At 41.5% G+C, this 15,583-nt stretch overlaps 1 protein-coding gene across 1 annotated transcript in view; it reads left to right on the top strand.

The window, feature by feature from the left end:
- Window positions 1–15,583, top strand: part of LOC308129042 (inositol 1,4,5-trisphosphate-gated calcium channel ITPR1-like) — a 64,913-nt gene that overhangs the window by 35,254 nt on the left and 14,076 nt on the right. The window contains 10 exon segments of the mRNA XM_080494794.1: window positions 2,024–2,156; window positions 5,599–5,786; window positions 10,692–10,875; window positions 11,040–11,293; window positions 12,032–12,232; window positions 12,335–12,445; window positions 12,806–12,901; window positions 13,453–13,596; window positions 13,749–13,856; window positions 13,957–14,149. Of these exon segments, the coding sequence (XP_080350920.1) occupies window positions 2,024–2,156; window positions 5,599–5,786; window positions 10,692–10,875; window positions 11,040–11,293; window positions 12,032–12,232; window positions 12,335–12,445; window positions 12,806–12,901; window positions 13,453–13,596; window positions 13,749–13,856; window positions 13,957–14,149 (1,612 nt within the window).

Genomic DNA, 15,583 nt, shown 5'->3' with positions numbered 1-15,583 from the left:
TTTATCGATATGTAATTATCCTCTGCAAGAAGAGAACATTACTTTGCAAACAGGTCTGTTCATTGACTGTAGGTATGAAATGAATGCACACCTTAAGACATCGCTAGCTCTGCCACCTGTGTGTGTGTGTGTGTGTGTGTGTGCGTGTGTGCGCGTGTGTGTGTGTGTGGTTTCTGAATCAATCATATTTATTTATGTAATCTTGAGAATGGTATATGGCCCTCCAGTTTGAGGCAGCACTGCTGTTGGTGCAGAGGAGAATCCGGTCAGGCTGCATTCATAATTCTATTGGATGCCCTTGAATGTGGGATGAGTCATCAGATATACGACACCGTTTTACAGGAAGAGGCAGGGAGGGAATCTGATGTGATTTTTTTTTTTCTTTTTAAACAATTATTTGGCTCTGATAAACAAACCCAGAGTAACTTCTTCTTTACTAATCGTCAAGAAAAACTGTATGTGTGCGTGCGTGTATTTGTGTTTCATCATCCAAATTGATGAAGTCTAAAATCCTCCTTCTTGTATTTGCTGCCAATCATTAACCAGGTTCTCACTTTATTATTGACAGGTTAGATGACAGGACAAGACGCCATTGTCTTTGACTCCTGAATCACCGATCCAGAGAAAGGAAAATCTTTGCACTGCAACTGTTAACGCACACACTGCATACACCTGATTACTTGTGCTAGACAAAGAGGAGAGCAGTGTTCTTCAAACCTCCTACATACACCAGCCGTGACCCTGGGAGGAAAACTATGGCAGCGAAGCTTACATAATGCCTCCGTCGTCTATCAGGGACCACCCACAGCTCACAATTAGGTGCACATAAACACGAGTGCACATACACACACACACACACACACCTTTCTCTTTCATTTCCTTTACTTCATCCCATGGGAGGTCTGACAGGTAGCTATGGGCTGCGGTTGCCATAACAACAGCAAAATCGTGCTGCTGCCAGCTCGACAGCGGATGAGTCACAGTGTGGGAGGGCTGGCCCCAGGTCCGTGTAAGTGAAAACCAGGACCTCACATTGTCGCTACAGAGGGTCGCCGCTTGCTGAGATAACCTTAACAAGGTCGGCCGGGTGGGTGGTGAAAGGCGTAAACCTCAAGCTGTAACTAAAGGTGGTGCTCGGAAATAAGTTTATAACATTTTGGGACTGCACACTGATCACCATTAACTTTATAACCACCTGATAGCTATTACATGGGTTCTGCTTGTGCCATAAAAGGTATGATGTTGTGCAGAGCCCTTAAGATGCTGTCGATCCATTAAATGGGTTAATTTGTCATTTACATACTAACCATTTCCATTGCTCCATGGATCGTCACTAATGTTTAAGTGGCCATTGTTGGCACTTTCTGCAATGAACAGGTGTCGGCATGGCCAAAGTACAATGCACTGTGTATTCTGAGAAAACAATTTTTTAAATTGAAAACCTTCATTAGCTTTAGTCATTTGAATTCCAGTAGCTTGTCTGTTTGATTGTACACCAAAGGCCAGATTGTCCTTTCCACGTGCACAAATGAGCCTTGGCTGTCCATGACCTTGTCAGTGCATTAAGAACAACAACAAAAACAGATATGCAGATCATCTGATCCACCCATATAGAGCCATCGTAATTTGGCCCTCACTCAGTTCTTTGCACTCATCATTTTTCATGGTTCCAACACATTTAACTTTGAGGATAAGATGTTCACTTCTTACCTGATATGTTTCACCCACCAACAGCTGCCACAATAAGAAACAATATGTAACTCAGTTCTCCTATCACTGGACATATTGTTGTGGCTCATTATTGTTTAGTCACATCGAAAAGTTGGTATTTTGTTGCTTCCCTACTGATGGCAAAGTATAGTGAGTGAGCTTCATTTTCAGTGGCGGTGGTGTGTTTCAGTGCGGCGAGCCAAAATGTACAATATATCAATGAAGAAGATTGTTTCCTCGTTACACAATCTCCTCTCTCACCTCTACGCTGACATCGCATCATTACATCCCTTCCTTCCGTCTTCTCTTGCAGGGCGAGGCGCTGAGACAGATTCTGGTGAACCGTTACTATGGCAACTTTCATCGAAGTGGTGGGCGGAGGGACAGCCTGACGTCATTCAGTAATGGCCCCCTCAGTCCAGTAGGACCAAATAAAAACCAGTCAGGTGGGGGCGCCATGACTACTGTTGCTTATGCAAGGACATGGACAAGTTTGTTTTTGTTTTGTTTTCATCTGCATTGATATATATTTCATTTAGCACCACGAGCCCATGACATTACAAATTTAAACATGTCTGCCTCAGTCAAAAGCTCCTGGCCATCCCCCTCAGACAGACCCCACCACAACTCGTACAAGAAATATGAATATTGAAGCAAACCAACAGTATAAAGGAAGGTTTCATTTCTTAAGTCTCATTATCAGTCACTAAAGTTATAAAATCAACATCATAATAAAACAGAATGACGTATTTTCAGCAGTATGAAATCACAGACTCTTGATGAACTTGCTGGCTACAGTGTCATATTATTGACTTTGAAATCAAATCTTGTCACTTGTCGCAGAATAAGTGAAGAGTCACTCCCAAACACTCTTGATTTATTCTGCTTGCAGTGGATTCTAGTGTTTTGTGCAGCTCTGACCACTCTGCCCCTGATTCGTTAACTGGAGTGGGGTTTTTTTTCCCTTTTAGAAAGTATAGTTATTTTAGCAATTTTCGACACTATATTGTGCCTTTTTTAAAGCCTTTTTTTTTCTTCCAAGAGATAAAATTCCTTTTGAAGACGACTCGGATGTGTAAATAAAACAAAAATACGATCAAGTGTTTATTCAGGTATCATGTAGTTAACGCTCCAGAGCAGCAGGTTGCAGACCCCTGCTCTTGTGCAAAAGATTGAAACATCGAGAACTGCTTGTGCACAGGACTTTGCAGAGCATATAACTCTGCTGCATTTGTGCAAAGTCCCTAATGCGATGTAAGCAAAACACACATTGTGTGTATCGCCTCATATTGCATTAGGGACTTTCCTATCCGTGTGTCTGTGAAGCCTGAATATGCTGGAGTGGAAGATGTTTTTTTTACTGCCAGCAATGGCTATGACTATCACAGGTCAAAGTCTAGATAAAGTTCCCCCTTTAGGTTCACCAAAGTCTTTCCTGGCCTCTGACGTTGTACTACACAAACTATCTCTCAGTGTTATATAAGGATGGGACCGTATCTGGCTGGCCCTGAGCTGATTATCAGCTTCAACTGTGCCGCGAGTTGCCCTTTGAGCACGCGGGACCTGATAATGTGGCCATTGTGTTATTATCCACAGTCAAAACACTGAAGCAATGCATCTCTAAGCAATGTTTATCCTTCTAGTGGAGACACTGGTTGGTATGTAACCTTTAGAATGTGAGCCATTTTTATCTGCATTTATATTATGGAGGAACCGCTGTATTCGTGTTAATAGTATGTGACCTCTATGCACTCACTGAATATAGTATTTGCTCCAACTGTTTAGATTTTTCATTAAAAAAAAATATACAAAGACCTGACCAAGTAGTAGGGATCTGTTACATTTATGTCCTGTGTACTTTAATATATTGAAATTTGTTTAAAAAGAAAAAAAACATCTAATTCTGCATCTTGACACAAGTGAAATTTGACTTCATAACAGAGGAAATGGTCAATTTAAATAACATCCAAGAACATTTCTCAATACACAACAAATAAACATTTAAGGAGTCACTTTCCTCAGACGACAGTAAAAATGAACAATGCAAATTTCGGCAGCTGAAAATTGCAAAAATTCTGTTTATGAGGAAAGTATGAGCCGATCCTGCCCTGTAACAACTATTAACTCCAGTGGTAGTAGTGTGATTGAATTTTCTTTGCAGACCATGGACATGTTTGTGTAAATTTTACATAACACTTTGGGCTTTTCTGTGTTTTGTTATTGAACATGTTGCTACAATGTAGTTATCTTCTATTGGCAAATTTCAATAGCATTCTGCAGAAAACTTGTATCAGTCTGCCGACTTCTGGAGCCTGACAATGGTTTCACTGTATTGGGTGAGCCTTTACCATCCATCGAGCTGTCTGATAGAGCATGGCTGGAATGTGGTCGAACAGGACACTCACGTTAAAAGATCCCTGCTCACAAGCCTGCACTAACCATAGCGTCAGTTTTACCATAGTAAATACTAATCCATGTGAATTAATTATTGTCATTGACCTTATAACCAGAACCAGGAGTGTCTCCATGCCAGGAATACCAGGAATACCACTCATAGCGTAACATGATGGGTGTGACGCATTCATGAGCAGCCCAGATGTTCATGCAAATCCACTTTTTGGTCAACTCAAATGCAGTAAAAAAAAAAATTAAAAAAAGAAATCATCCTGCATCCCAGTTCACCATCTTACCCATGTGCACCAAGATGTTGGCAATTGTCCAGACCACAGGAAGTGTACCCTCTGTGATCCACTTTTTACTGTTGCTAGGTGACAAGCTGCTTCCTCCTGTGAAAACAGCCGTTGCACCTGTTGCAGAAACAAGAGCCAGTCTGATGAATCCATATGTAGCCCAGAGCTGGGGCCTCAGGGGAGACTTTGCACACAGAGTCGTGTACAATGGATAACACAACTGTACAGCTGCACGCTTGTGGGGCTATTGAACGGTCATTCATTCCCATTTAATCATATCATTCAGGATTGTGTTTTCCCCTGATAGTGAATGCATAATTAAAGGAAACATATTTTTATTAAGTCTCTGACTACAGTTTTATTTGTAAAAGAAAATGTTGTATAACAAAAAAAAACATACACGCTCGAAATCTCTTTCTCATACATCATGATCATTCTAATATTTGTATGCTTCATTCTTTAGAGCTAGGTTATGCAGATCATAATGCATTATAGTTCCCTCAAGTCTTAATGATTCAATTAAGATAATGAAGTTCAATGTTCACAGAGCAGCCAAAATCAATTCAAATTCAAATGATTTTTGTTTGTTTTTATTCATCATGTGATACTCCTACGCGGTTTTCAAGGGCCCAGCAACTATTATGTTTTCTTAATAACTTATTTTTCAGTGTTTTGTTATTTTCATCAAAATCATAACCAGATCACAACTGATTTTAACAAGTACTTGCATTATTTTTCCTTAATTATGATCAATTATTTTTTATTTTAGTCAGCTATCAACACCCTCATGATATACTGTGGCGCTGTGTGGTTCTTCAACTCTGAAGTGTAGAACACAGACACCTGCAGTAGGGGGGTGAGGATGTCGGAGCACGTCAAACAGACCACAGACTCCTCTAACCAACCACAAATCTAACAGCCCCAGACTGTTTGAAATCCTACCAAACTGACAAAAAATGTTGATTCAGTTATGTCCTGCCTTCTGTGGATAATGACAATATAGGTATTGTTGATTTTTTTTCTTGTGTTTCTGTTTTGATTGACACCATTATAAAGCTCATCAATTGCCTATTATTTATTTATTTTACTGTCATATAATATATGTCTTGTACGTGGACATGATGAAGACGGACACTAAAAACAATATTGATGAATGATGCTCCTCCTGTTTCTAATTAGTCCTGTTCTTGTCTGGCAGCACTGGTGGGGCCCGGGGGACTGAGTCGTGGGGAAATGAGCCTGACGGAGGTACAGTGCCATCTGGACAAAGAAGGAGCCTCAGACCTGGTTATCGATCTCATCATGAACACCACCAGCGATCGAGTCTTCCAAGAAAGCATCCTCTTGGCTATTGCCCTGCTGGAAGGAGGAAACACCACCATACAGGTCAATCAACAACAAAATTCCTTCAAATTTGGACTTTTGCAGTGATAATTTTGTGTCAACTGGCCGAAGTGTTGCGGCTGATCTGCTGCATGTTCCTTTTAACTGACGTTCGCAAAAACTCGTCAATTTCTCATCGAGCCTATAGAAAATCTGCTACACTATTGTCAAGGAAAACACCCCACTGTGCCATGGTGGGAAGTTCTCATTACTAGACAATCTACTAGTAATGTAATGTGGGTCAGTGTGCCATCATAGCTGCACATGTACATTACCATAGAAGCTCTTTTTCCACTTATATCAAGTACTAGATCATTTGTCTGAAAGAGCCAGCAGGCTGATTCTCTCATCAGTAGTTCGTGAATCAGTAGACTTTTGTTATTATTGTTATTGGATCATTTATTTTCTTACATTTTTTGGGTGTACCACATGTGCCTGAGGTTGTATAGATGAATGTTATTCCTCTTTTCAGTTCAACCCAGTGAATTCATCCAAACCCTATGTCTCTCAACCTGTCTTTTTAAATATCTCTTTGTCTTTTGCGCTGTCGGTTGATCTCTCCATCCTTCCATCTGTCTGTCTGTGCCTCATTGTGTAAGCAAGAGGCTTGCATAATCAGATTAGAGCGAGGAAGCCACTGTGGCGGAGATAATGCTTTGCCTTCCCACGGCTGCTGCAGAGCTACGTCACGTGATCCGACTGTGTTACATAACGCCTGTGTGAATGAACAATGAGGAATGTCTCAGCCTTCAAAACATTCCAGCATCGCTCCCTCTCGTTCTCTTGCCGGCCTAAACTGGGTCATGCTGGGCCTCCGGAACTGGGGCAGTGGGGAGAGAGGGCGGAGGGATGAGAAAACACAGAGGGGATTGAGGGCGAAAAAACTGGATCTCCCTTTACCCTTGCATTCTTAAGTTTTCTCTAGAAAAGGAGATTTCCTTGCAGGGGAAATCTGCCCTGTAGAGCTAGAGACCGTCAAATAATGCATACAATAGGAATTCTTAGGAATTCTACAATTTCACCAAAATCGTCAACAGAGAACCTGTTTGTGCTGTAAGTTCGTGTCCCCCTTTGTAACGTCCATATTTAATTACAGCTTAACACATAAAGTCGTCCTTGTCAAAATCAGGTTTTTCCAGTTTTGTTCTATTTGTCAAAAAGAATAAGCATATTTAAGTTTTTTGGGGGCTTTTTTTGGTCAGCTTCTTCAAATGACACGTCAACCTCAACACCTGTTCAGTCTTGAATATCTTGTTCTCACGTAACAGTTAACTATTTACTCATGGCCTACATAGTGCACAGAAATAAAGAGTAAGAGTAACTGGAGTGAATGTTCACACATACGCACGCATCTCCTCTTGTATTAAAGTTGATTCATTCAGTTTGGGGCGCTTTCTACACTCAATAACACCCGATCACTCTTTATCTCTGTCACATGTCAGCGTTTCTGACACAGCTGCCATGTTTGTCTGGCAGCTGTAAATGGTGCTGCAACAAGCCAACTTGTGGCACTTCACTTGTCGGCCATCTGCTGCGTAACCACATATAGCACAATGTGCCGTTTCCCTCCAAAGCCCATGTTTTGCAGGTGTCTTTACATAGCAGAGAAAATGAGGATGAGAGAATGCTATTAAGTTTGTTGTTTTGTGTTAAAGTATGACGGAGGTGATGTGGAGAGACGAAGAGACGGCGGAGGAGGAAAAGGTCTTTGAGGAGAGAGCAGAGCAGCAGCTCCACTTGGTTTTCATGTGTTGCTGCCTGACGTGAGAGGGAGGGCGAGGGGAAAAAGGAGCGCGAGTATAAATAGCTGTTACATAACATCCCTTTGTTGATGCCAAGTGGCGGAACGGAAGGAGAGGAGGGAAAGCGCTGTGACCTTGTTTTTCAGCGTTGTCCGCCCTGCTCCTCTCCGTCTCATTCCACTCAGGGTTTGTCTCCATAGATACAGACACTCTGTGTTTACTCAACACTACGGGGGGCCCCTGAGATGCTCTACCCTCTCTTCGGTCTCCTCACCATACTTCTCTGTTACTGTCTCTCTATTCCCTCCTCGCCCTGACCACCATGTGTTACTTCATCCATTTAACGTCATTTCCTCATCATGCCACTCTTGTCCTTGCTTTTCAAGTGCTATCAAAACACAGATGGTGCCTTGATGCCACCGCACAGATTTTGTAGACGAGAGTGTAAAGACGAGCATTGAAACGTCATCAGTGTGTTTTGGAAAAGGTTTTAGGGTTTTACTTTCGAAGAAATCTTAAAGTCAAAGTGTCACTGTGGTGTTTGGTTTTTTTTCGTCAAAATTTTTTTTCTTCTTTCTTTTTTTTTTTTGCTTTGTTAAGAAGTCGCCTCATTATGTTTAGGCATTGTGTTTGTTTTGACGAGTCATTTGATGACGATCAGTGCTTTGAAACTGTCTATAAGGGTTTTTAAAAACTATTGAGTTTAAATCATTTTCATTCATGCACACCCGATACTTAAATTAAACGCCAAACAAACTACCACTGTATCTACCACAGTGAACTATAACGCCTCAGCTTATGCTCATCAGTTAGTTGAAGTAGACCTGTTGGCAAGTCATGTTCAGCCTGCCTGTGTGTCCCACGCAGCCCGAGATTGAATATAGTCTGTCCAACCTGGGATATCCTGGACACGAGCATTGAAGCATGATTAAAAGGATAGCCTGTGGAAAATGAATTTGATTACATAAGGATGAAATTGGCAGTCTCGGAGTTCGGAGAAAGTACTGTATTGCGGCGCTTGTGTGACATGTGGGTGTGTCCTTTCAAAATTGGCATGTGCCTCTGCCAGAGACAGCTGACCTAGTTTTCTAAGTGTAAAAGTCAGTGGGCGTATTACCGTATGGGCTTTCCAGCCTGTGTGTGCTTGTACTGTACGTGTGTGTATGAGTTATGCAATGGTAAGGGGAGGAGAGATTGTGAGCGCTCCTCTGTGTGTTTGCTCAGTTCTGATCGATGTCTGCTGGCCTGGCCCTGTGCCTCCTGCTTCACCCTCTGTACCCTGCCTTCCTCCCCTCTGCTCACCCTCGCTTGTAGGCTTGAGGTCAAACTCACTGATGGAGAACAGTGTTCCATGAGCAAAGACAGACAGGCATGACCATTACTGCCCCCCCCCCCCCCCCCCCCCCCTTCCTCCCTCATCAGGCGTGCCGTGAGTTGTGAGCCGTGACTGGGTTGCCAGTGTCACAGCTAATCCTCCTCTCTGCAGTCTCCACTCTGTCATCAAGTTGTTTATTGCTAGATGGCCTTGCTTGGCAGCAACCCGGTCCCTTCCCCTCCTGGGTGCTGCTATCTCCACATCCCTGAGCGTTGGCAGTGTGCGTACGTGCAGCCTGACTGCTGCTCAGTGGTGGAGGACCGGGGTGGGGCTCAAGACTCTGGAATCTGCTTGGGGGCACAAGCACGTAGTTATGTCATTGTTTCTCTGGAAGAGATCTTCAAATCTGTTAGCTCTGCTTTGGGTTAAGTTAATAAATCGCCTCGACCCTCTTGTTTGGCTATTTTATCGCTTGCTGCAATGTTTCATTTTGAATAAAAACATTCAACAGTGTGCTGAACATTAACCTTCAAAGCATGTAAAATCGGACGGCGTCCTTGGCGTTGAAGAGACGAGACTTGTTTTGTCCGTTTTGCTTAACTTTTCCTTGTGACTATCATTTATTTGTTTCCACTAGTAGCTCAGATTTGCATTAACCTGGAAAGACAGATAGTTATGTAACAAACTTTCAAAACTGGCCTAGATTCCGCCTGATAACATTCCCGCCCTCCCCATGTCTTGCTCTCGTTTCCCCGCTCTCAATCAACATTTTTTTTCCCCCTTCTTCTTCACTTATTCCCACACTGGTATCTCTCTCATGCCTCCAGTTTTGTCAATACCCATTCCCTGCCATCTCTGTTTCTCTTTCGGTGTAAGTGGGCCAGGCTTCTCCCTCTTGTGTCATTTTTCACCCTGATAGTGTGGCGAGGCTGCTTCTGCTGGTTGAAGCCTTTCCATAGTCTGTAGAAGTAACAGCACTTACATAATCAAAACAACAGCCCTGTGGGCTGGGACACAGTGTGTACATTGCGATCGCAGGCTCCAAAGTGTTCTAATTATGCATGACCCCATTCCACAGCGATAACTGCAACGTTTAAACCCTTCCAGCGTTTAAACCTTAAATCCAGACTCGTTTTTGCGCTATCATATAATGATTTGTGAAGGTCACATCAGGATTCTTTTTTTCCTTTTCTTTTTTTTTTTTTATATTTATCAAGGGATGGTTAGGTGTTTTTTCCCCATTTGATGAAACAAATCCTACTCAATATAATGTAACTGTGGAAATAATGACACAAACTAATGATGCTTTATTAACATTTTTTCCCTCCCAATGTCAACAGAGTAGTTAAGTGTTGACCTCGAAACTTCGAATTTCAATACTTTTTCCAATCAAAACTCGGTATCTTATCAAAAGTGGTCCAAGGAAGGAAAATTAAACACTAGGCTCTTAAGCTGCTATTTCTCATTCTTGCACATGGCCTCATGGATGTTGGATCCTGTGAATTCTTGTCTCATCGCAATAATAACTATTTTCACTTAAGGAATAGGGGGTTCTCTTTGTGGAGTTTCCATGTTCTCCCTGGGTGTGCATGGGTGTTTTAGCTTACTTTCAAAGACATGCAAATGCACATTGAAACAGTTCGAGTTATCAAACTGTGGAAATTTGTGCTTGAATTTTTTTAACCATTGTGTTTAAATTTTATCTGCAACAGCTGAGAATTAAGAAATATAGAATCCGATCTTCATATCTGTTTTGTCAAAAGGATATTTTCAGACGTCACTCATGAATGGCTTTAAACAGAAAATGTAGGCACTTAAAGAGATTTAATTTGTCTTGTCTCGTGTGCACAGCGCTCATTCTTTTGCCGTCTGACTGAAGACAAGAAATCAGAAAAGTTCTTCAGGGTCTTTTACGATCGTATGAAGTCAGCCCAGTTGGAGATTAAAGCCACAGTGACAGTAAACACAAGTGACCTGGGAAACAGAAAACGAGACGACGAAAGCCAAGACAAAGATGTTCCTGCACGCAAAAAAGGTCAGAGGTCACATGTATGGCCAACAAAAAGAGGATCAGTTCTGTAATTTGCTTCTTATCTCTGTATGCACCCAGAATATATAAAAAAAAAAAAAGATGCATAGACTGATCAGTGTAGAAATTATAATTATACTATAACGTGTTTTGTGGTCTTGTTCCCGTAGCAAGAGACTCAGCAGTGGTTATGGCGGAGGATGTGAAAGAACAACTAATAGAGGCCTCATCTGCCACCAAGAAAGCCTTCAATTCTTATCGGCGTGAGGCTGACCCAGAGGAACACTTCACTTCAGCAGATGGTCAGCCCAGCTCTGGAGACAAGAACCAGGATGAAGGAGAGATGAGCTTTGTGATTGTTATCATGCAGCCTATCCTCCGCTTCCTCCAGCTACTCTGTGAGAATCACAACCGTGACCTACAGGTGGGCCGATCTGAGAAACACGTGCCGGTTTTACAATGCTTTCCAGAGTGGATAAAGAAATGGCACCGGTTTTGACATCTTATATGTGGATCTTTTTGTTTTCCACTACAGCTTTCAGACAACGTTAAAAGTCAGTCTTGTGGTTTTATTACTAAGGAATCCCACCATGATATTCAGTTTTTGAATGTGTTTTCAGAGTTTAACTTTTCATATGATGACTACGACATCTTTATATAGCATGTTTATTTCCAGTGACAGAAAACCTCCCCACTATCTGCTTTATTATTTAAAGCATAATAGAGACAACGAGTAAATATAATAAATGTTTTGTGTTAATTAAAGTAACTAGTTTACTGTTGTTTCATTCCTGCTCATTAGCCAGAATTGTAATTGAGCCAACCAATGTTTTATCAATTATGGACATCCTTGTGACAAATATTATTGAAGGAATGAAATATTTTTGTGATTACAAGCGGATTTTGTGAAGATGTTTAGACAAAAATAAATGACTACTATTCATCAGTCTATGCAAAAGTTTGCGTGACAATAGACTTCTTGCTGTGTAAACGACGCAAGTGTACTTTGCATACAGAGTTCTTTATGTGACAGGCAGGTCTGAAAACTCATCGTTTACGATGCAAACTAGATGATTTACTGCTCACCTGCATGGAAATCCTTTTTACTCCTTCAGTGTCCTAATTCTGGCCTCCTTACCTCTTTTTTTTTTTAATTACTCAGAATTTTCTTCGTTGTCAAAACAATAAGAACAACTACAATCTTGTGTGTGAGACACTGCAGTTCTTGGACTGCATCTGTGGAAGCACCACAGGAGGTCTTGGTCTGCTGGGACTGTACATCAATGAGAAAAACGTTGCTCTCATCAACCAAACTCTGGAGAGTCTAACAGAGTACTGCCAAGGCCCCTGTCATGAAAACCAGGTACAAAAGCATCTGTATGAAAGAGAACAGTTTCGATTTAAGAAATCCTTTTTTTTTTTTTTTTTTTTTTTAATCTCAGTTTATTTCTCATCCATTTTCCAGAACTGCATTGCCACACATGAGTCCAATGGCATTGATATCATTATTGCACTGATTCTCAATGACATCAACCCACTTGGGAAAAAGCGGATGGACCTCGTATTGGAGCTCAAGGTAAGTTTCCGCTTGGAGTAGAGGCAGAGAAGTAAAAGAAGAGTGTGGGAGGCCTTTTGCTACAAACTTTTTTTTAGTTTTGATTTGGTTTCTTGCGTCAAAATTAAGAGAAAAATCTGCCTCAGTGATATTCCATCCTGCTGTGAAAGGAAACTAACAGGCGTTCGTGTAACAGCAGGACATTCATTCAGTAAGCTTTTGTGCAAACCAGCCAAGTAAAATAGTGGCACAGAGCTTTCTCCTGGAGCACCGTGGATGTCTGTTTTACTTGGATGAAAAAACTTATGCCGGATAGGAATTTTCTCAGAAACTTAAAGTGTACGTTCCTCATGTGTGCATTTCCCTCTCTTATAACTTTAGAACAACGCATCCAAGCTGTTGCTCGCCATCATGGAGAGCCGTCATGACAGCGAGAATGCTGAGAGGATCCTGTATAATATGAGGCCGAAGGAGCTGGTGAGGAACTGGTGTGATGCGCTGATCAGCCATAACAATATGACCACTGACAGTTGAAGTGATCAACGCTTAATACTACAAGCTCTTGCCAATAGATGGGATATATCATGCAGCAAGTAGACATTTGACCTGAAAGTCATCTAAATGTGTTGTTAGAATCAAATTATGGTGGGTAAAATTCTAGGTTCTTTTCTGTGGAGGTCAGTATCTAGCACAAGTGGTCCAAGAAAGGAAAAGGCGTGAACTGACAAAAAGGACTTATAGGGCCAACGCTCATTGACACCCATTGGCCCAGCCATTCAGTATTCACGTACAGGATCTGCTGCTAATAAAACTGATTCAAATGTGTAGTGGAGTCTGTGTCAAAGGCAAACAGGCTTCCAACACAATATCAGGCACAATGTTATGGCTGGTCACTGTATCAGTGTCTTTTAACACATTCCATACAGCATGTGTTCAGCCTCCGGTCTTCTTAGCTCATAAAACAACGGTATTGCATAATGTTCAGAAGAATTGTAAAGTTGTGTCTGCATACGTGTGTTTTTGTGCAGGTTGAGGTGATAAAGAAGGCATATCTGCAGGGAGAGGTAGAGTTTGAGGACACAAAAGAGGAAGACGATAGCGAAGAAGAAGAGGAACACGATGCTGCTTCACCGAGAAACGTGGGACACAACATCTACATTTTAGCTCATCAGGTCTTCTTTCTATTACCATAACATCTTTTGTTTAATCACATGTTGATTGCTGAGCGACACGAGACGTGCTGTTTGATTAAAAAAATTTTTTCAATCTTTCAGAATAGATGTGTTTTGTGATGAACTGACTTCTTGACTGTGGGTCCATACAGTTGGCGCGTCACAATAAAGAGCTGTCTGTGATGTTGAAGCCTGGCGGAGCCAGCGGAGACGGAGACGAGGCCTTGGAGTTTTATGCCAAACACACTGCTCAGATCGAGGTTATAATACACAAACTTAATTGCATAACGTGCCCCTCAACAGAATGAACTTCGATTGTATATTTTTGCACACATATTCTCACACTGTGTCTCTGCACAGATTGTGCGCCAGGACCGCACCATGGAGGAGATAGTGTTCCCTGTACCCAACATCTGCGAGTTCCTGACCTCCGAGTCGAAGCTGCGGGTCTATTACACCACCGAGAGAGATGAGCAGGGCAGCAAGATTAATGACTTCTTCCTGCGAGCAGAGGACCTCTTCAATGAGATGAACTGGCAGAAAAAACTCCGAGGTATGGCTCAGTTTAAGCATATACTTGTTGAATACATCACCGTGTATTATAACATTGTACTGTTTATTTCACATCATGAAGATAAAATAAGATGCATGATAAATGATACATTTGGATAAATGCTTGACTGTTTATTAAGACATGAGAACAAGGTGGAGAAAAGTGCATACGACTGTGAAAAGCAGAGATCCCATTAAAAATTTAAATATTGCAACAGAACGCAACGATCCATCAAAAGAGCCACCACAAAGGATTCTTGTACTTCACCATAAACCGACTACAGTGGAGGACAAAAAAAACCCCTTCAAAAAGCACACATGAGCCTGCTCTTGTCTGAAGAAGGTTACTAACAAAAAAGGAAATCAATGGTCTCTCCTCGCCCCAAATCATACTTGTTGTTCGCTCATCGTGCATTCTCCTGCAGGACTGAAGATGTCTCTTTACTGTGGGCCAAACCATTTCTTCATTCAACATACATCACCAACTCCACTGATGTCGCAGACAAAGATCATATGACATGAAACAAAAGTGATAAATACAAAGATTTTCAACTATAAATCTATCGCCTGCAAAACTTTGGACAATGAAGTCAGCCTTAATATCGATATGTGTAGACTAAAGAGTAAATGGTCTGTCTAACTTCATGAAGAACCCGTTTGCTTGTTGGATGGCTGAGCAGTCCTGTAGGAAATTTGCATCTTTCTTGTGTATTTGTGTGTACTAGTTCATACTACGATCGTTGCATAAAACTGAATTCCAACATAATAACAGGCTTTGAGTGGGAATCGTCTAAATATTCCATTAAACTAACATTGGGACAGATATTCAAGTTCAGCCACACTTTCCAAACGCGTACTCTGTTTGAGCCAGATCAGAATAAGCTCATATGGATGGGAGGATGTGCATCATCGCCTCGATGGCCAACAATTTCATCCTGTGTGTGTGCGCTTATGTTTTGTGTGCGCGTGTTTCCACTGTCGAGAAAGCAGACAGGGGCTTTCCATATCCATTCAGCCGTGAAACATTAGTGCAGTAACTTCATGAATCACAAGTTGTGTTTGCTCATGCACAGAAACAGACACAGGCAGACCTGCATGCTCAGTCACAGCTACAGATCTAATCTACATACAAGACTGCAAACCCACACAAAAACATTGCCTCTCACTCAGAAGAGGGGATGTTTCTTGGTTTCTCTTCCATCATCAAACCTGAGTGCGAAACATGAAAGTTGACATGTCAGGTGTAGGTCAAACTAAGATTTTTTTTTTTTTTTTTTTAATTGTGTTGTCTTCACTTTATTTTTTTGTGTCATTTTTTCTTTTAGTTCTATTTGTTTTTTGTTGTTTTTATTTACTTTACATCACTTTAATTCAATCTTTAATAAATAAAGCCAAACGCTAAGTTCACGCTGGGTTTTTGGACTTTGACATATTG

Source organism: Blennius ocellaris (assembly GCF_963422515.1).
Source record: "Blennius ocellaris genome assembly, chromosome: 4".
Lineage (NCBI taxonomy): Eukaryota > Metazoa > Chordata > Actinopteri > Blenniiformes > Blenniidae > Blennius > Blennius ocellaris.
Note: the sequence above shows the minus strand (reverse complement) of the source record. Positions and strands in the feature narration are given on the sequence as shown.